General features: G+C 37.7%; 1 protein-coding gene across 1 annotated transcript; it reads right to left on the bottom strand.

Annotated features, from left to right (window-relative positions):
• Positions 1-4946: 4946 nt before the first annotated feature.
• LOC579920 (lactoperoxidase) lies at positions 4947-21234 on the bottom strand. The gene is made up of 11 exons (XM_780011.5): positions 20820-21234; positions 12717-12796; positions 12302-12377; positions 11309-11487; positions 9823-9993; positions 8803-9030; positions 7654-8317; positions 7035-7202; positions 6526-6695; positions 6115-6226; positions 4947-5845 (listed from the first exon to the last, which is right to left on the bottom strand). The coding sequence occupies exons 1-11, from the start codon at positions 20822-20824 to the stop codon at positions 5641-5643; spliced, it is 2058 nt and encodes a 685-aa protein (XP_785104.4). The 5' UTR covers positions 20825-21234; the 3' UTR covers positions 4947-5640.

Here is a 21234-nt window from a genome sequence, read left to right as displayed (position 1 = left end):
ATGTTGGATGACAAAATTTAGAAGGAAAATATACGGGGTGTCTGCACTGATCTCTACGGAAAATTTTCCGTAGAGATCAGTGGGTGTCTAACTGGAGCTGGAGGTACAAAGATCAAGAGAGTATAACTCCTCGATCATTAAGATGATGGAGATGATAACGACTACGAGGATGATGAGACTGATGATGATGGTGATGCTGAGATCATTGATGATGCGTAGGAGGAGGTGGAAGGAAATAGTGATTTTTTTTCCCCCTTACTTTTCTTGCCCTAATTCCCCCCCCCCCCCGTTATTGTGTCTAATTATATCTCCTAATTACTTATTAATTGAATGTTACCAGAGGCGGCGGAGCCGGGGGGGGGGGCAGTGGGCAGTGTACAGTGCCCCCACGCTTTCGAGTACCCCTGAAATGCCCCTTCATTTTATACTTTAGATAAGTGCCCCTTTTTATTTATAATGGGTGCCCCGTTCCACATTCATATAAGTGTCTCTTTCCCCCTCTGATAAGTGGAATGGAATGGTGGTGGTTATTTTACCTGACTGCTAAGAAAGCATTAATGCTTGTAAGTAAGCAACCAGACGGCCGACGGCTTTAGGTCCTCTCCGAGGGACCTGGTGATGAGAATTAATGCCTTACCAAAGGGCATTAGCGCATCGCCTTGGTTTCGAACCCGGGTCACCGGATTATGAGACCACTGCTCTACCGACTGAGCTATTGCGCCTCCTCGAGGTGAGTGCCCCCTGCACCTATGACAATTACACCTATTCAAATCCGAGAGGTGCCCATTTTACATTTTACATTTTAACAAGTGCACTTTTCTTTTGAAATAAGTGCCCCTTCCCTTTATGACAAGTGCCCCTTCTCATCTGATTGCTACTTCTTACCTCTGATATGTGCTATTTTTCTTTATAACAAGTGCCATTTTTTGATAAATGCCCCTTTTCTTTTTTAATAAGAGCCACTCCCCCTTTTCCTAAATACCCCTCTGACACCTCTGATAGATGCCTCTATTAAAATCTCGTAGGTGCCTCTTTTCCTTCGGGAAGTGTCCATTTTCCTCAATTGTAATAAGTGCTCCTTTCCATCATTTTCATCGGAGTGCCTCTTTTCAAACCGAGAGGTGTCCCTTATATTTTGACAATTGCCTCTTTCCCTTTGTATGCCCTATTTTCATTCTTATAAGTGCCCCTTTTTAGCTCCGATGAGTACACTAACTCAAATTTGAGATGTGCCCTGTTTAAATCTGTAATAAGTGCCCCTTTTATTTTGACAAGTGCCCCTTATCCTTTCTATTTAGTGCCCCTTTTCCGTTATCATAAGTGCCTTATTTTCATTCAGGTGAGTGCCCCTTATCGGGTGCAAAATGTGCCCTATTTTCACCTTTGACAACTCCCCTTTTTACTTTTACATGTTCCCTTTTTCTTTTCTGATAAGTGACCTTTTCCCATTAAATGTGTGCCCCTTTTTCCTTTCACCATAAAATGTGCTCCTAATCTAAAACGACTAAAAGACATTTTTTCCTTAATTACAAAAGCTCGCTCATTACGCTCGCTCGCATTTAAAAATTAAAAAAAAAAACTATGTTTCTTAACAAAGATCTTTCCCGTCTGTCATGATCAAATTGTGCTTAAAACCCCATTAGAGTTGTTTTTCCTCTTTATGAGATGTAATCTTTAGCACTGCGACCTTACAAATCTTTAATTTTGTGCTCGCTCACTTCGCTCTCTCGCAAATAGATATTCAGACAATCCCATCAAACTGCAAACTATGATGCTTAATCAGTATTTTGGACCATGTTAAGAAAGAATTTAACATTTCAATCACTCTTGATAATGTGATCACAATGTAGGGATATAATACCAATGTCTAAAAATGGTATATTTTCGCGTTGAAGTTTCCCTTTGTAGGTGCCCCCCCCCCTTTCCTCCAAAAAGTGCCCTCCCTCACCCCCTCCCCCCCCCCCCCATTCGGAAGACACACTGCAACCCCTAAATGTTACACTGAGGTATTTTCCCAAAGATTTAACAGAATGAAATGTACAATAGGCGGGAAGAATAAATCTGTTATCTAACATATTCAAATTTATAGATGTTCCTTTTCTGGGGAGCTGGTGACGTGTTATTCCATTATGTACGTGTTATTAATGAATGAACTACAATAATTGGAATCCAGTCTGCATACGTTACTTGTTACTATGTCGGGCAATCCTAGGGCAAGCTTTCAGGTTGTCAAGAACAGCCTTTGTTTAGCAATTATGCATGACATTTTAATATGTTAATACAAACCGGTTTATTGAGGGGCTTGAGCCAATGAGCAACTGAAACGCAGGAGAGTAACAATTGTTAATTGGGGGGGGGGGGTAGATATGCCTATATGAATGTCACTTGAATCGTCTGGGCATATATCCGCGAGATCCCCTCTTGTTATAATCCCACCCCCCCCCCCATTTGGTGTTATTTAGGGTACGCATATGCGTGTTCCCAGCACCCCCCCCCCCTTTCAGCGAAAGTCCGGTGTGTAAAGTCAATACGGGGAGACCTTTTTCTTTTGTTACGAGCCGGAGATTTTGGGAACACGCATGATATCCCTCCGTTCCCGGAGTGGGGGGGGGGGGGGCATCTCTTCCTATCTCCCTCCTTTTCCCTGCCTCTGTCCTCTGTTTATATGTCTCACCGTTTAAATCTCTTTTATATGATAGCCGAGAAATATACGTTTTGCTACCTTTTACAAGTATCTTGTCCAATCTCTTTGCAACTGAATTTGTGTCAGTCTGCTAACAGTAAAGATTCTTGAGATAAAGAAGAAAAAATCGCGAGGCATATGCAAAAATGAAAGCAAGACCCATTAACCCCCCTCAAGTATTGTATTGCATTGAAACAAAATACGAAGTATCTGTTTCCTAAAAGAATAACATTTAACTCGCATTCTCAAAATGTTCCTCTTTTCATCATGCAGCAGTTTAAGATAGATAGATAAGGTAATTCAAACACAATTTATTGAAGGGCTTTTCATTTTTACTTGAAATATTGTTTTCCAATATCCGGCCCGTTTTATTCGGCAATTGTGCGTACAAATAACCTCTGCAGCTAAGTTAGTATCCCGAATTATAGCAACCGATGAAGACCAGATCGAATGATTACAAGTACAACATCAGAAAGTCGTGGAATATTTGTGCTACTTGCAAATTTATTGATTTCATTTAGCATTTAAGAAACAATTAAGACAGTGCATTATGAATTGATATCCATTCACATTTCAATAAATGAAATCTTATTGGCCCGAATTCACAAAGCAAGGTTTGAGCTCAGACCAAGGTTTAAGCTCAAACCTCCTTTTGTTTCGCCAAACCTCCTTTTGTTCTTTACAAACCAGGTTTGTAAAAAAACGCGTAAAACGCGTCATATGACGTACGAAAACCAAGGTTTGTCGACAAACCTCCTTTGTGAATTCGGGCCATTATGTTTTGTATACTAATATAAGTTCAACTTGAAATGTAGTCAACGATTGAACCCATAAATTATAATTATCAAAACAGCAAACACTGCAATAATTTCATGATTTGTCTGTGTATACTGTTTTATTTTTCTTCTTCAAAAAACTTGTTTCCATCTTGATCACAGCCCATTAATGACTTCGTTGATGAGCAAGCTTAGAACCTCACCTAAAATGGTGTTTCATATCAAAGATTATATACCTGCTTTTAGTGACCACTTGTCTACAAAGACCATCTGTCTTCAAGGACATTTTTTGTTTCCCTTGAAAATGGTTTACAAAGACCACAGGTTTGACTGTATTTTGACAGACAACACAAATCGAAATTCCGAATGAATAAAAATATTAGAACAGTACTTATAGGAAATAGTATTATATCACCTTAAACATCCATATACATAACATCGTATAGAGTGAAGACTGGATTATTTGCAAATATAATGACGAAGAACAATACATATAATATACCTACGATTTTAGATATTGTTATCATCGTAATGATATTAAAACTTTGTGTTCCTTCGATCGTTTTCATAATTTTATATTATTAACTTTTTGTCGTCATATATCATGCGTCTTGGAGTGCAAGCGATTATCCGTTAGTGTGTTACTCGACTCATATGTGATAATAATATATCTCAGTATGTACCAAAGTCATAAAAACTTTCAATACAATTAAAAAGATAAATGAAAAACACGATAAATCATGCAAATATGAGGTCTAAAAAAGAGAAAATAAGCCCCAAAATATCTTTACACATAACAATTTAATAACATTTAATGATATTATGTGAAAAATGTAAGTTTAAAAGTTAAAACCCAGCTAGTCACCTAAAAAAACCCACCTTTTGTAAGATAAAACAGGTTATGCGATTACATGATAATCAATTTGTGCCAAACTGAAGTGCCTTAACTTGAATGTGCAATATAGGTTCACAATACATTTTTATTGTAGTTTCAAGAAATATTATCACTCTAAGTATGAAGTAATGATCATGAGATGATAATATTAAGTCCTGCCTTTGAGATTACCAAAAAAAATAGGCCCGTCTATGAATAACGAACGTTGTCCTATCAATAGCAATGTAATCTAAAATAAATGAGAATTAGTAACTTCAGAATCGTTATTTACAAAATTTCTTCACAATCAATTTTATTTCAATTGAAATTTTCATAGTAGGCCTATGATATTCAGGAAACATGTATTATTACAAAACACCAGTTTACCTATTTATCAATTTCATATCCAAAAGCCAAATGAGACGACCTACCTGGCGATTTGGATAACTTGCATTATTAGTTGGTTACATGTCTGACAAACCTCCGGCAAAGCCTCTGGACATCACATTTTGTTACACTTTCATCGTAACAGATATCAACAGCATAATACGCATACAAATTGAATGTACATAAACTATAGTCAATGCTCCATGACCATCCTGCGATATGATCTTTAAAGAAGACGATCACCCACAACCCCATACACGCACACACACTTTTTTCTTCTTTCTTTTATCGGCTAATTAACAAGATTATTTGGGGGACTTATTTCTGCTAGTTGAAAAATGCTGAATAATCCAATCCAATCCAATCCAGGTATTTATAAAGCGCCAATATCTAGTTGCCTAATCAAAGGCGCTGAAGAGACTGAACAACTACCAACAAAGTCTGTTTATGATTCTAACTGGGAAAGACAAAAAAGCAGAGACTAATTATTGTAAGCAATCCGAAATAGGTATATGTCTTTAGTCGAGTTCTGAATACTTGCAGCAAAAGCTTTTAAAATAGAATTTGAGAACTTATTCATAAAAGATTACACATCATTATTCTGTACTCCTTCTCTTCCGTTCTCGGCGAAGGACACGCCCCTCCCATGTCCTCTAGTATGCAAGTGCAATGTATGTCCCATATAAGTTACTGAATACTATGATGTATTATGGCATCGTGAACGCGAAATTACATAAACATTAATTATTTTGCTGAAAGATTTTGATAAATGTTCCAAATTCCAGTAGGGCTATCAGCTAGATACAGTAAATACAAATCTTAGATGTGGCGATCGCTAACGTAAGGGAGAAAATAGCTTGGACTAGCTGATCCATATATAAACCTGACTATTTTGTTCTGTTCCTTATCCCCAAAACATTCTAGTCATCGCCCAGTTTATTCTCTTTGTTAGTGGTAGTCCCGCACTTATATGTGTCCCTTCTATCCAGCCAAGGGCGTAAGTCAAAGGGCGGGATAACATTGAAGTCCTTACAGCTCACACGTGCGTTACTGAAATCAGGAAAGGCGCCTTTTTTGTCGGGATACTCGTGCGTGGCGCTGTAGTCGGCGAAAGACTCAATCCCCCTATACAGGAAATAAATATTGGGAGAGGGATATTTGTTACAAAAGGTGCTCTACTTATGAATGCTAGAAACAGATTTATTGGTTTATCTTCTGCCATAACCATGGAAGTATAAAGTAAAGAACATTAATATTCCATCACGTTGCCTGGAAAACAAACATTGGAAAGATTATCTTTAACATAAGAATAAAACAGTATATATAAATACAAAAAGTTATCAATAATGAATGATGATGACGAAGGTAATAATAACAACAATCGATTTTCTTACCCTGGTTGTTTATCGGCGCTATGGAAGACGAACGGTTGGATGGTGTCGATTGTGTCCAGGGTCTCACAAATCACCCTGGCAAACGTCATCTGACGAATAGAATTCCTCTGATCTATACACGGAACAAATAAACAGTGAGTATGAAACACAATTTTGTATTCAACCGAGGACCATGCAGTTATGATTTATGTTATTAAACATGGTTTCAAAGATATTTTGTTTTAAATCAAGTTAAGGTAATTTCAATATCTGATGAATATTTCTTTTTGAGAATTTTCGTTGTAAAACGACACCCCAAATTCTCATAACCGTGTTCTTGTCATCATATTCACGTGTCGAATTCTGAGGAATATAGTGTCCCCTATTTTACAAAATCCTGGACCAGCCCTTGACGAAATTCAGAATACTTACTCGGTTTAAGAGCCTGCACACCAGCGGGATTCTCGTACCAGAATCTATCGCCGAACTTGAGGTCGTGGAATTGCTTTCCTAAGATACAACCCACAGTTTGACCTACGAGAGCGCCATTTATTGGTTCTTCGACGACCATCCCAATAAATGCATCAATGTCATCAACATGCCTGCAATCGTTAGACAAAACAAAACAAGTTATTTCATAGCTTGGGACAGAGAATACAAACATTCATGACAGAACTTGGGAAAAGGTGTTTGCTTTAATCATCACTCTGACGAAAGATTATTTGCAAACGATAACTAGAAGAAGATGTCTTCCTGTTTTACCTTTTCTTTATTTAAATTATGTGTCTTAAAAGTATTATACAACGTTAATTAAAATCCAGTGGATGAAAACTAATTTTTCGGCGGACATAATTGTGGAAAAGGTCGGACAACAATTGCCAGATACATAACCGAACAGTCCATATAATTTTTAAATTCTTTACTACAAGTCATGTTCTCACGTGTATGCTATCTTCAAGACGTCGATGGTTTCCGGTGACATCACGTCACCGAGTTCGTCGAAAGAGGAAACATCCGGAAGACCACAGAAAGAACGCCATTTTGTGTAACCAGGGAGCCCATGGTCTCGACCACGCTGTGTGTTGATGGCTACCAGATCTAGTCCGAAGCTATATAAATATATTGAAGATTAGTAGTGACTCTGTGAAGGAAAACCTTGAAATTACAATAAACAAGTACAACTTCGTTTTGTTCTCAATGTATGTAATATACCATCGGAAATGATGAACAAAAAGTTCTCGTGGGAGAGGGAAGGGGATACGACAATACGCAACTCCAAAAACTAAAACGCATCTTCGGACTTAAATTGTTTTAAGGGATATACGGAACAACAAGAATATACGATTTAAGAGTGATTATTTTTTTGTCGGCGCTTTGAAAAGTGTTGTCTATGTGGGCATTACTGATAAAGGCGTGGCCATAATGTTATGGTATGAGAACGATGAGGACTTTCCAAAGTATCTTTTGACCAAAATCAGATGGCACAAAGTATACCTTAATACCAAACTGCGAAAACTGCAAAAGAATATAAGTTATCATATATGAAACTGCTGTTGATACCTGTTAAGTGGATCAGCAAATAAGAACCTTGTGACGTCCTCACTAAAGAACCGATCAATCTTCTCGAGCGGCTGGACCAACATTCCTCGTACTATGCTATCTATGCCGCCATTTAGAACGTCGTGAAGTGAGCTGCCATTGAAGAATGCTAACCGCAGTACGACAGGGTCGTACACCTCTCTGTAGCGGACATCTACCCGAGTGAGGTTAGAAGAGACCTGACTGTGACCCATCCGGAAAGCTGCATGAGCGAAGACGTTCGGCATGGTGGGGTCGAGGTTCGCCTGGTAACCGCGGTAGGGATAACCGCTACCCACACTCAACCGATACCGCTTCATTAAGTCACTGCCAAGCGTGACCGGTAGATATTCGTTATACGATATGTGCTGCAAAACTGAGGAGACGATCTTTCGTGTTTCCAGGAAGACGCGTTCGTTACCCCAGTGCGGATTCATTGCGGAGAGCTGCTTGGCGATTTCGTTGTGGTACCGCATGAAGATGGTATGGAGTGTGGTTAGTCCTTCCTGAACCGCGGCACGTTTGTCTCCAGCCTTACCGCAGGGAAACTCGGAATCTCGGCTATCACATTTGGCGTTTTCTTCATCGTCTGGCAAGAATGTCTTGAGGGATGCGTCGAAAGGGTTCTTACGAGCTCTTAAGAGACCTGAGGAGAAAACAATATCGTTCTTTTTTACTGAACCGTGCAAAAAGTATTGTTGAATGTAAATGCTCTTTCAGAACGCACGGATGATCCGGTATGAATATTGGTTATCGTTTAATGACACACGCCACAAAGAAAGCGTGATTGAATTAACAAGCCCAACGATAAAGGGTGAAGAGATACGGAAAAGTATTTTTGGAGAGGTAAATTCTGGAGAGGTAAATTCGGGAGAAATTAATGGCTCTTTCACTGAAGAAATTTTAAATTCTACATTTTCTTCCATGATCTATCTTTACAAGAAGAACCTTAATATACAGATTCATTTAGGATATTTTTAATCAAAAAGAAGAGACGTACGTAGTGACGGGATGGAGGTGTGACCCGTCCCTCACCTACATTTTTTTTTTGTGTGTGGTCCAGGCCTTCGAATCTCGCGCAAGATTCAATAGCCTTCATCAACAAATCACAGTGCTCCCACTACCACGTACCTCCAGAACCCCTCAGATTAGCCTGTACACTGGCCGACGATCCGTATAGAATGGAACCATCGATGAAAGTTGTGATCTGATTAAGTTGTTCCCTGGGTTGGTCCACACATCCGGGTCCTGGAACTGTTTTTGAGCGTGAGAGAGGTAGACAGCGGGTCCGGAAGGCTGGATCATCGGATGGCACCGCGATAGGGATGCAGTTATCTTTCGTCTCGCAACCACACGTGTCTAAAGGACAGAGCGGTAAATGCGTCATGAAAATAAGGAACAACCTAATATTGAAGGATACCCACACCATACAGGTAACCTTTATCTTGACCGTAGAGCCTAACCCTGACACTAACCATCTACATAACCCTAACCCTAACCCCAATCCTAACCCTAACCATAATCAAAGCCATGCCCCTTATACACTGTTCTGACAGATGGATAGGTATTGTAGTAAAATATTGGCAATAATCTGGGTTTGGCCTTTAATATACAAACATCTTTAATCATTTGTTACAAGTAATATGTTACCACCCACATGGGAAATATTATTTTATACGGCTAGGGTTGTGGATATCGATCATTGTATTTTAGGTTTGGTTTAGTGTTTGATCTATGGTTGAAGATAGGAATTCGGCTAGTGTAGGAGAATACGAGGAGCAATTATTGTCGCAGGAGTAAGTGCCGTACATATCTGCATCAGCACCACTCGCCGAGTCTATGTCAACGTTCTTGTCGGCCCTCAAGACTTCCCTTTGCAAAGCTACGACATTATCTAAAGAATAATTTGACACATTGACTAAGAACATTGAATTTCCGTAGTGCAAGCGCCATGAGCGCCCAAGCATAATGGGGATGAAGTAGTTATCTACAAGAAGCCACCACCAACAACAACAACACCACCATCATAATCATCCTCATAATCATCATTATCTTTCTTGTAAATATTCCTACATAATATTGTCACGTTTATTTACATTTAAACACCACGCTGGTTTTCATCAATATAATACATAAGAAAATAATAATTACTTGGATGAACGGGTGTGTGGCCTACGTCATGGTCAAGAAGTTGTCCAAAGTGCATGGTCATGGCGGTCAGTCGTGGGACGAGGACAGAGTCGTTCCTGACCACGATGTTGGTGATTTCTCTTGTACTCGGTAATGTTCTGCCGCCTTCTGCTTGATGCAAGGAACCAATGCCTAGGAAACAAATACAGTGACAGGTATGAATACACAAATGCGTGGGAGGAGAGAGTAAAAAATAACTTTTCCACCTATACGTGATAATGATGGTTATTACCTAATCAAGTAACATTTCGGAGGGTTTGATCCAGAAATAATAATGTAGAAATGGTGTTTTTACTTAATAATTATACCGTCATTGGCCTCACTCGATGAAAATTAATGCACATTTCAAAAGCTATCGATTTCGGGAAGGGCGTGGAAGTGATAATATTCATCTCTTTCCACGTTCCTTTACAGTTTTTTTTTTTTTTTTTTTTTTTTTTTTTTTTTTTTTATATCTCTCTCTCCCTGTCTTTTATTTTGTTGTCTCTTTCTTATGTTTTATTCGATTGGGGGCATATTTCCCCTGCTCCCTGTTATCTATGCCACTGGCTCGGCAGCCTTCGGGAGCCCACGGCAAAGATCGGCAACCAGATTCGGCAATTGAAGGGGCATTACACTACTGGTTTGAGAGCTCCCGGGAAAGGTCGGCACCCACATTCGGCAATGAATGAGAAGGGCCAGGGGCATTACTCTACTGGTTCGGAACCCAGACTCGGAAATTGAAAGGGCATTACAATTCTGGTTCGAGAGCCCTCGGAAAAGGTCGGCACCCACATTCGGCAATTAAAAATAAGGGGCTTAACGCTACTAGTTCGAGCGCTCTCGGGAAAGGTCGGCACCCACATTCGGCAATGAATAAGAAGGGCCAGGGAAATACGCTACTGGTTCGGGATCCCTCGGTAAAGGTCGATACCCACATTCGGCAATGAACAAGAAGGGGCATTACGCTCCTGGTTTGCGAGCCCTCGGCAATGGTCGGCTCCAACATTTGGCAATGAAAAAGAAGGGGCGTTACGCTACTGGTTCGGGAGCCCTCGACAAAGGTCGGCACCCACATTCGGCAATGAATGAGAAGGGGCATATACGCTACTGGTTCGGGAGCCCTCGACAAAGACCGGCACCCACATTCGGCGGTGAATGAGAAGGGCCAGGGGCATTGCGCTATACTGGTTCGGGATCCCGCGGCAAGGTCGGCACTCATATTCGGCAATGAATGAGAAGGGGCATATACGCTACTGGTTCGGGAGCCCTCGACAAAGACCGGCACCCACATTCGGCGATGAATGAGAAGGGCCAGGGGCATTACGTTATACTGATTCGGGATCCCTCGGGAAAGGTCGGCACCCGAATTCGGTAATAACAAAAGAAGGGGCTTTACACTACTGGTTCGGGAGCCCTCGGAAAAGTTCGGCCCCGAATTCGGCAATGAATGAGAAGGGGGCATTACCATCTCCGTACTCTGCAGGAAGGTATCTCTTGTGTGGTAGTCCTGCCTTGCCCAACGATGGATGTAAGAGATTGTTACACGACCCGTCAGCTGTATGGTAGAGCATCCGGGTAGATACCATACAAGTCTCCGGCTTGATGAAGTAACCCAGCTCCTCACACAATGATCTCAGATCACCTCTGTTTATTGAATATTCAATTTTGTTGTCAATAATAAAAATACATACATTTCCCATTGTTGCTACATGCATTATAAACATAAATTTGGCAAGGCATTAATCTTCATTTGCCAGACTCGATCCATTAATTCCTTGAAATGCTGGAGCGCTCTAATGGCAGCTAGGCTAAAGCCAGGGTAATAATAAGTGCGCCTCGAAATAGAATTTCTAGATAGACGGCGCTATACAAATGCCTATTACAGTAAATGGTATCGTGTGCTGAGAGACAGAAGAGCTTTAACACTGTTACATTTCGATAATTCAAAACTGCTCCGAAAACATTTATCTAATTAATTGTTACCGTACTTAGTAGTTAATAATTGTTTTTGTTTTTTTCTTACCTTTCCTTAGCGCGTTCAGACCTTTTTGAAAGTTACAGTAATGCGCTATATTACTGTTCCTTTAATATCATTGAGCTGGAATTTCCACTCGCTTTACTTACTCTTTTGAGTGTGGATTCATTCAGTATTTTCAAGCAAACGAAGTGATCCCTAATGACTCTCTCTGAAATGAATTTCCACTCAAGTTCATATAAGCCTCGTTCACCAATGAAGCGGTAAACCGCGGCCATTTTTGTTGATGCTGACGTAAGTATAACGCATTTCTGTATCTTAAGTCACAGATATATTGCGCGTTAATAGAACTTTTGCTGTGAGCAGTTGCCATTCATGCATATACAAGTTTTTTTGTTTTTTTTACCGCGGTGTTTTTTTTAATAATGCGGTTTACCGCGTCATGTTTGAACAAGCCTTGTACAGTAAGGTATCATTACTCACGATGATTCTGCTGATCTCTCATCCCTGTGTCTGATGTCCGTACCGTACCAATGAATCATCGATTCTGAATCTCGTTCTAGAATCAGTCAAAACAAAAACAATCCAAGATAAAATTATCATTGCCATATATAATGGCATGTGGCGTTACACGAACAACAAAACAATCTTGTCATCTTCATGTGTGTGTATGTGTGTGTGTGTGTGGGGGGGGCTGTGTGTTTGTGGGGGGGCTATGTGTGGGACGATTGTATCATTCTGTCGTGTTTCTAGGCTGGATAATGTTTGCATAATTCAATTGGTAATGAAAAAGGCTATGTAAATTGATTTTTGAAAGTCTAATCCATCGACGTGTGCCATTTTAAAATTTGCATAATAATGTAAATAACAATAATTATTATGTGCACTCGTTACTTACCGTGATGTTCATGGTTACCGTAGCAACTAGTTAAGATGCCAGACGCCACTGCTAAGAGGACAACGGTAATTCTTTTCAACCTGTCAACATTCAAACATAACACGGAAATGAAAAGATTATGATTATCTATATTTATTATTGACAAATATTTCTCTCTGCCCTCTCTTTCTCTCTCTCTCTCTCTCTCTCTCTCTCTCTCTCTCTCTCTGTCTTTCTCTCTCTCCGTGGTGTAGGGTGATACCAACGTAAGAATGCACAACTGAACAATGCAAAACAGGTCAACGATATCGAAAGAAGAAAATGAAAAGAATGCATGCAGACAAAAAAAATACGTCATTATTAGTTTGGAAACATCTCATTATAAAACAAAACTTGGCAGTAATTGTTATTTTATTTCTGCAAAAGTCGTTAATCATCAGGATATAACACTTCAAAAGAGTTTTCAGCATTTTTTGAGGGGTTTATTATAATAGTACTTGAGTCCATCGTTCAGATGGTGGTGGCAGGTGGCGGGGAATATAACGATGTTTTGTGATAAATTGCGTTTCTTTTAAAAGAGAACATAGCTTGGGGATTTCTCTTTCTTAGAGCAAACAAAGAGATTCGTGTCAGTAAAATAAACTTTGAAAAGTAGGGCGGGTTACGTCTCTAAAAAGTGCATGTTTTCAGGATCCTCTACAATCACACCACGATTGATATGTGCATGCTACGTTACAGAAGGTTAAAAAAGGAAAATTAAACCCCACAAACTTTAGCTGATAGTCTTTAAAACAATATCTTGAAATCATTCCTATTTGATTACTAAGCAAGGAAAACAATCCATCCAAAGTTTGAAAGTTTCTTGTTATCCATTCTCCTGTTGGGGTCGCCATTTGTATTAAATTCGTGATGTCGGAGTAGTAAAACTTGGGAGAACACCACTGACCTGTATTTTAGTTACTATGCAGGACACTGACCTGTAAAATGCGTGACAATGGTTACCTAATAATAGAACTTTGTGTAATGTATTAATTTGGGTATGGGTTTAGACGCTTCAGCCGCACACCCCCGTCCAAACCAAATCTGAGTACCCCCCCCCCCGGGGGGGGGGGTGTTGACACAGCCTTTCGTAAACGCATGATATACTGAAAAACATGCAGATTTATTTTAGCTGAATTTATTCTATACCAGTTGGCATATAACCTTTCTGCGTACAGTGTCAACTCCAAGAAGCTAAATTACTAGACCCTTTGCCCCTTTGTTCGAAAATTGGTATAGATTTAAACACTAAGAAACAGACGTCGCAACAAAGTGGTTATTTTGTTCTTGTCGTTTGTCGGTCGGGCTTTGATCTCAAGCTGCCTTAGGGATATGGGAAGAAAATAATTACATAGACAACATGTTTGTCTGTTTGCTTAGACGATCGGATCTTTGGAAATAGCAATGTGATTTTGCTATCTATATGTAAAGGGAGAAATAATCAGCAAAATGAAATGACTGCGTTTGAAAGTAATATGGATAACAAAATATGAAATATATTCTTTTACGTATTATTAACGTTTACATCTGGATTAGTATTTTATTTATTTTCATTTTATTTTATTTATTCATTAGTTTTTAATCTTCATTTTTTTAAATACTAAAAACATATCTTTTATCACTTTTATTTAATTTAATTTCTTCTTTTTCTCTTTATTCTACTCTTTTTTTTAAGGGGGGGGGGTGGGTGGTGTTAAAAATAAGCTACTCGTTGCTGTCATGACTCTTAAAAGTACTTCAAAACCTGGATCACCGATTCTTGTATTCCACAGCGCAAATTTCAATGGGAAAACCCCCTAAATATTTATTTTACCAAGACAAAAGAAAAGAAAACTTAAAGATATTTTTTTTCAATAACGTTTGCCTCATATCGCATTCAAATTGGAACTGTATATCTCATTACACCAAAAAATGATATGCGTCGTTGAAAGTGATCAATTATTTCAAGTATTATCATTTTACCAAATGTCACATTGGCAGCAATCCAATGATTAACAATGAATGAAATACGTTGCTGATTGCAAACAAATATTGATATATAGCGTGTCGGACCTGAACATCGACTTGGATAAAAGAAGGAAAATATGGAAGACGTGATTTATAAGACCGTGTTGTTATAGATCACGACAGGTGAGGCTATTATACAATCAAACTTGGATATGTAATCCGCCTTCTCCTTTCTTCTCCTTATTTTGAGTGAAAAGGGATTGAATAAAATGCATTGAAATATCTCACCCCTGCCTACATCATGATAAATTAATTTGAGGGGGAAGGTACGTGAAAAAAAAATATCGCATTAATCATTCTAGCCCTAATTACAAAGAGTTCCAGCAGGTCCTTGCACCTTGCAATTTCAAAAGAGACATATGAATACGAAATAATGGACGCGATAATTAAGCAAGCAAGTACTTGGAAGGCTTCCAGCTTCACACATTTGAGCCTAGCCTAGTTCCAGCCGAACCATTTTCTCAATTCCTTAAAATATTGTCATACAAATATGTATTATATATACTTTTCTACAGTTTAGTCGCTATCACGTTGTTGCAGCACGTTTCCAACCTCTTTACTTTTAAGTTCCCTTTCCCCTTTCCTTCCCTGTTCCGTTTGTATAATGATAGTAATATATAGCCTAATAATAATAATAATAATAGTATCTATTAAATAATCATCATCGCAGCTCGAGAGCTGAAATACAAATGATTTTTTAATAAAAAAATGAATGAACTTAATCAATTGCAAACGGCGTAAAACATAAACAAAATATTTCAAATGGTTGGATTTTATAAAGGCTTACACCCAACACAAGCCTATGCTTAATGTCTCGATTCGTTCTTCCAAAAGTATTTTCATGGTATTGAATATAGATCCTATTATTATATTATTCAATTAATATGAAGCAAAGCAAGAAAAACAAAACAAATTAGAAGAAACTAAACGTTTCTTCGAACCTAGAGACTTTAATGTAATTGAAGGTATATAGGTTTTTTGAAGACTTCATGATACTTGCGATGTTAATATAGTTTACAACTAAATTATTCATACCCCTGTGTTTTTCGTAACAGAGGTGGACCGGTTGAATTAAGGCCTTTGTTGAATACTCTTAGATGTACGCTTTGATATGTCACATAATTAAAAAACATAAATCAGGAAAATCATGCTTTCAAAAATATAGTTTAAAAATTACAAAATTTGGTAAGGGTATGAATAATTAAGTTGTTAACTGTATATCCATTGAAGAGTGTTTGATGTCTTCACCATTCTCCCCTATTTGAGAAAAAAAAATTCAAATAAGTATTTTCATTGCAAAGATGTCTGATACCAAAATCCTACCCGATCATATTTGGTTTTATTCTTCAAGTATGAACACATGAAAATCTGAAGAAAAGGATCTTCCATGACCTTTCAAATATAGGCATATACTAGTTGTTTGTTGTATGCATGCGAGGCTGATAATATAAGACAAATATTCTGGAAATATGCTTCCTTTTCTTTATACATCTTAGAACATGTTACTTAGCAGATTTTTGATTGGGTTCTTATTTCTTGAATATATATAGTTGTTGTTTCATCTTTTAGACAATAAAAGTCGGAGACAATTTAATTCCTTATATAGGTCCCAAAAGATGGGTGGGAAATTTGCAGAAGAACAAATAATAATAATAATAATAGCTCGTTCTTATATAGCGCGTTTCAGGACCGGAGGCCCTCACAAAGCGCTTTACAGATATTATTACCCCGGTCATTGGATTCAGGCTTACCCGCACACAATGTATGCACATTCTCCACTCCCTGGGGAGCATTCCAGCCAGGCGTCATTTGTACATGCGCACACTTGCTAATCTAACCACATTAGCTTTCGCATCCTACCGGGTACCCATTTAACACCTGGGTGGTGAGTGGCAAATGTAGATCAATGTCTTGCCAAAGGACATTAGTGCTGCGGCGGGACTTGAACCACGGACCTTGTGATCCACAGTCCGGCGACTTATCCACTCGTCCACAACACCTCTACAAATGACGGTATACAGGTAAGCAGGTATCAGCTTTTTCATCTTTAACCACATTTTGATCTGTCTAGTTATTTCATGAAGTTTATTTCCTCTGAGGTTTAGACTTTAAGGCCCGAATTCACAAAGGAGGTTTTATCGACAAACCTTGGTTTTCGTACGTCATAATTATGACGCGTTTTTACGCGTTTTTTACAAACCTGGTTTGTAAAAACGCGTCGAAACGCGTCATAAAAATAATGACGCACGAAAACCAAAGTTTGTCGACAAACCTCCTTTGTGAATTCGGGCCTAAGAGTTTAAGGTTATATATTGATCTATTGTAAGTTAGTTCTAAGCCATCGTATAAATGCGTTTATTTAAATGTGGTAGTATATAATAGAAATGAGTAGATTTGGAGCATATTCTATATTAGGAGGTAATCTGGGATATCTGGATTGTAGATATTCTTTAGAGTATACCAAACTAAAAGCAAGATGGAATGCATGATGACTTGTGGTGAAATAGATGATGTCATATAGATAGTGGAGCAAATTAGATATAATTGATATGTATAAGGGATAACAGAGAATATTAATTTATATAAGTTCGCAAGAATGTAATGATTGTATTACTTATATTTGTCTGCATTATATTGACAGAGATGGGATACTGTCAGGGAGACGGCAATTACAAGATAGACTTGTTAGGGAGTGCTGCTTTTTATGGTTTCTGTTTTTGTAAATGGTTTAGATTTAAATTTTCGCTCAGAGGATAGGTGTCAGCTACCAGTGCCACTGCGCATAGCCATTTATGAGTACTTGTATGATGCAATGAGTTCATGTGGATATTTTGTGCGCATGGGTGCTTGTATGTGTACCGTTTACGTGTGAATGTGGGTGTGTGCTTTCAGTGGATCAGCCAAGACGTGATTTTTGTTGTTTTACTTTGGACGGCATTTTGGGGGGTAATGCATGGCATCCATGCTCAAACGCTCGCAAAAATCACTAGAAATCAGATAGGGGTGGATGCCATTCACATTTTTAAAAGCTGAAAACGTCATTTTGGGCTCAAAAGTTGAAAGAATGTCAAAAATCATGATTTCAAATTATGACCAAACATGTTTTTATCTCATAAAGACCTTTCAATAAATATAAATTTTATCATAGTTTGAAGTAAGAAACCTGTTAAATATCCTTCCTAAATTACAAATACATGACATTTTCTAAAATTATTATGTTCTTGATCCGTTACCATGGTAATACATCTAGTGGTCATACCCGTCACTAACTTTAGGGAAAACAAACACATTCTGATAGCTAAGGGTTCTAACTAGCAGCAAAACTTCATTTCAGATTGTGTCTAAGGGGGTGTGAGCCATTTTAGTTTTTGTAACATGGACTAATATTGTTAATACTTGTTAAAATTGCCATATTATACGGTACATGTACACTGTAGATGTACATGACTTGTATAGGGCTATAATGCGCATGCGGTAAAAAAATACAACAATTGGTTTGAGAACTTACATAAAACGATTAATTAATCTATCACATTATCTTATCATTTATTTTATGTGTTTAGCATGACAGCATATATTATATATTTAATCAAGAAAAAGGTGGTTCAATTAAAAATGTATGGTGCGTAAACAAAAACATTGCAAATAGCCAGTTTGTATAACCCATATTCTTAGTAAATCATACTTTTATGTGTCATTGTGTCATACATTATCGTAATATCCAACATTCAAATATATATTAACCAGGTTTATAACTTTCTCGGTTCCAAAATTCACTGCTCCCACAGACAAGAATAGGACGGTAGGTTGGTTAGATATAGATATAAATGTACTATTTCATATAGCCTAATCATGATAATTAAAAAGTCTAAAAGAAAAAACTGTTAACAAAAATATCCATCTATCAAGGTATCTTCTTCCGGCTAGGAGGTATATAGATTAAAACATTTTGTCCACATATCTCTTTTTTCTGCCATGATCTTCGTACACTCTTGCAATGTCATTCCATGTTCCCCTCCCAGTTAGTTTTCTGTTTGTCCTCTTGGTCTAGTACCTTCTAATTTTCCTTCCCATAAATCTTCCAAGAAATCTTTCTTGTTTGTTAAGTCATGCATCGTCATTACCTTTATCTGCAGGCGTATGCGAATTGATCACAATGACAAGGGAAACGATGACGAAACAAGAAAATCTGCGAATATACTATACACAGCAATTACATGTTCGTTTAGGAACTCACTCTTTAAAATGACTCAAATTTAAATTGTGAAAAAATAACACTTATTTTACCTTTCTTATATCTGTGGTAAAACTAAACTATCCACAGCAAAAACATGTTTTTTTAGGAACCCACTCTTTGACATGATGTCAATTCGAAACTGAATTGTGAAAAAAACCTTATTTTACCGTTCTTATATCTGTGGTAAAACTAAAATATCCACAGTAAAAACAAGTTGTTTTTTTAGGAACTCACTCTCTAAAATTATGTCAATTCGAATTGTGTAAAAACACTTATTTTACCGTTCTTATATATTATGTGGTCAAAAGTTCTAATTTTATAATTTGCCTGAAAACAGGCTACATTTTGTTTCCCTTGTCATAATGATCAATTTACATACGCCTCCAGACAAGGATAATTATGATGGATGACTTATCTCTCGGGGTGTTTTGATAACGGATTGGTTTATTTCTTTACGCCAATTCTACCATTCAATCGCAATGAATGAAACTTATGATGGGGGACAGGATGGCTAAGTATATCGGAATGACAAAAATAGAAATTGAATGGTAAAGAAATCTTACTCAAGGGCATATTTGAGAAGAAAATATATATATTTTGAAAAGGGATAATGGACGACACTCTTTGCGAGATGGTAAGCAAATTGTATGTTTTCGAATTTCGTAATTATTCTTTCCCTTGCCCTTTTGGGGGCTGATAAACCCATTCATTAACACGAAATAGTGTCATTTACAATTTAATTCTCATTACAAGACCTTTCTTGTTCTACACCTTTTACGTCTCTCTCCTTCATATTCAATTCAACATCTTTCATATTTCGAACAATCTGAAAATAAAAATTGTTAATTACCATTTAAACGGGCCGATGAATTACTACTTTTTCCTTTTCTTCAAAATGTCAGATTAAGACTATATGAACATGCTAAATCCAACACTATAAAAGTGTAATCTAGCATGTTAAAAGTGTTTTGTTAATCAAAACATTTTGAAAAGTTGTCAAAATGGAGATTGACCTTTTTAGTTTTTTTAGAGTGAACTAATCAGCATGATAATTGTTTAGTACGTAGTTCTCTGCGCCGCGCAGTGATCTTCTTTTATAATTCCAGTCATATATTCGGTAATTCATTTATTCATTGTTTTTATTCTCACTTTCTCTCTCATTTTCTCTATATCTTTCGTCCTTCCTTCCTCCCGTCCTTCTTTTCATTCCTTCATTCTATCCATCCCTTGCTCTATTTATTCTCCCTTTCTTACTCCCTCCCTACATCTATATCGTTCTATTCTATTTCCCTGCTCTCTCTCTCTCTCTCTCTCTCTCTCTCTCAATTGGTGTACTTGGGTATCTGAAATAATAATAAGTTTGCTTTTAAATGCTAGGTCAACAATGTCGTGTACTGATACAGCTATATCAAATATAAATAAAACAAATTTACACATTCACTGAAATGTAAACACAACATGCACCGTTTAAAAAACGAATACTATTTTATATAATGCAGTACAGTTCTAATTTCATTCCAAGGTTGGCTAATACTTTTTTTTCAATATAAAGAACGAATAACTGATTGAGATTCAATTATTATGAAGGTAATATTAAAGCAATTCAATAATGTACTAAAATGAATGGATGTTTTCCCCCAAAATATCATATAGTGATTCACCTGCTGTGTGCATATTTTTGCGTCATTGAGGATGGCATCCACCTGATACACATACAAGTTGCTGCTTTGTCAGGCAACCTCTCACGTCGTCAAGAGCAACATTAGTTTTAAAGAAGAATGCATAGCATTTGAAAACATTTGTGAAGTAGTCCATACCAATGATGTGGGTTTTATACATACCTCATTGTTACCAGGAAAGTGTGACTCCAAACGTGCCCGATTTCCAAACAGTACTGAAGAGTTTCTTTAAATTTAGACTCTGGCTATCTGAACATCAAAAGTGTATTTCTATCATGAAAGGATGTCGCTCCGGTCAAAAGTCTTGTTAATTCTGCAGCGATGAAAAGCAAAATCGGCCAGTTATACAATGCAATATTGCAAACACAAACGCACAAATAGATTACAGATAATTATGATCAAAATGACTGTGCCAATTTTGCAGATGAGCAGTTTTATGCTCATCAGCCGACCAGGTGATTACACGATCCACGCTGAAAACATCTCAATCGGGAAATGCTGATGGCTGCAGGGGGCAATAAGAACCAAGTCCTAAACTGCTAGTGAGCATGCACAGATCAATTATCTCTTGACAAGA

Source organism: Strongylocentrotus purpuratus, unplaced genomic scaffold (genome assembly GCF_000002235.5).
Source record: "Strongylocentrotus purpuratus isolate Spur 01 unplaced genomic scaffold, Spur_5.0 spur5_scaffold_2, whole genome shotgun sequence".
NCBI lineage: Eukaryota > Metazoa > Echinodermata > Echinoidea > Camarodonta > Strongylocentrotidae > Strongylocentrotus > Strongylocentrotus purpuratus.
Note: the sequence above shows the minus strand (reverse complement) of the source record. Positions and strands in the feature narration are given on the sequence as shown.

What these genes read in the sequence shown, in the direction of transcription:
- LOC579920 (XM_780011.5), bottom strand. An exon ending in GAGAGATCAGCAGAATCATC is followed by an intron (nt 11,488 to 12,301) that starts GTGAGTAATGAT and finishes TTCAATAAACAG; the next exon opens with AGGTGATCTGAGATCATTGT. An exon ending in GTCTTGAAGATAGCATACAC is followed by an intron (nt 6,696 to 7,034) that starts GTGAGAACATGA and finishes TAACGATTGCAG; the next exon opens with GCATGTTGATGACATTGATG.